The sequence below is a fragment of the Tupaia chinensis genome, unplaced genomic scaffold, assembly GCF_000334495.1.
Source record: "Tupaia chinensis unplaced genomic scaffold, TupChi_1.0 Scaffold149964_2, whole genome shotgun sequence".
NCBI classification, from domain to species: domain Eukaryota; kingdom Metazoa; phylum Chordata; class Mammalia; order Scandentia; family Tupaiidae; genus Tupaia; species Tupaia belangeri.
The window spans coordinates 495,568-495,915 of NW_006209806.1; the positions used below are offsets into that span (position 1 = coordinate 495,568).

Here is a 348-nt window from a genome sequence, read left to right on the forward strand (position 1 = left end):
GCCCTGGGCGGGGCGGCCCACCTGCTTCTGGAGGCGCGAGAGCTGGTAGCCGAGGGCCTCGAGCCGCACGTGGGCCTCGCGGAGCTCCTCGCGGGCCGCGCTGGCCGCCTTGTCGTTCTGGTCGGAGCTGAGCTTGGCGCTGTCCAGCTTGGCCTGGTAGGTCTGCTCCAGCTCCAGCTTGTACAGCCGCACCTGCTCGTCGTGCTGGCCGCGCAGCTCCTCCAGCGCCTGCGCCATCTTGAAGTCGTACTCCTGCTGCCGGCTGCTGTCCACCTCCACCAGGCGGCGCTCGTGCTTGCGCCGCGTCTCGCGCACCTCCTGGGACGGGGGGTGACCCGGTGACCCGCT

The 348-nt window shown here is 71.8% G+C and overlaps 1 protein-coding gene across 1 annotated transcript in view; it reads right to left on the minus strand.

The window, feature by feature from the left end:
* Nucleotides 1-348, minus strand: part of LMNB2 (lamin B2) — a gene marked incomplete at its 5' end in the record, with an annotated part of 19,222 nt that overhangs the window by 15,446 nt on the left and 3,428 nt on the right. Inside the window, 1 exon segment of the mRNA XM_027769591.1 lies at nucleotides 22-318. Within this exon segment, the coding sequence (XP_027625392.1) occupies nucleotides 22-318 (297 nt within the window).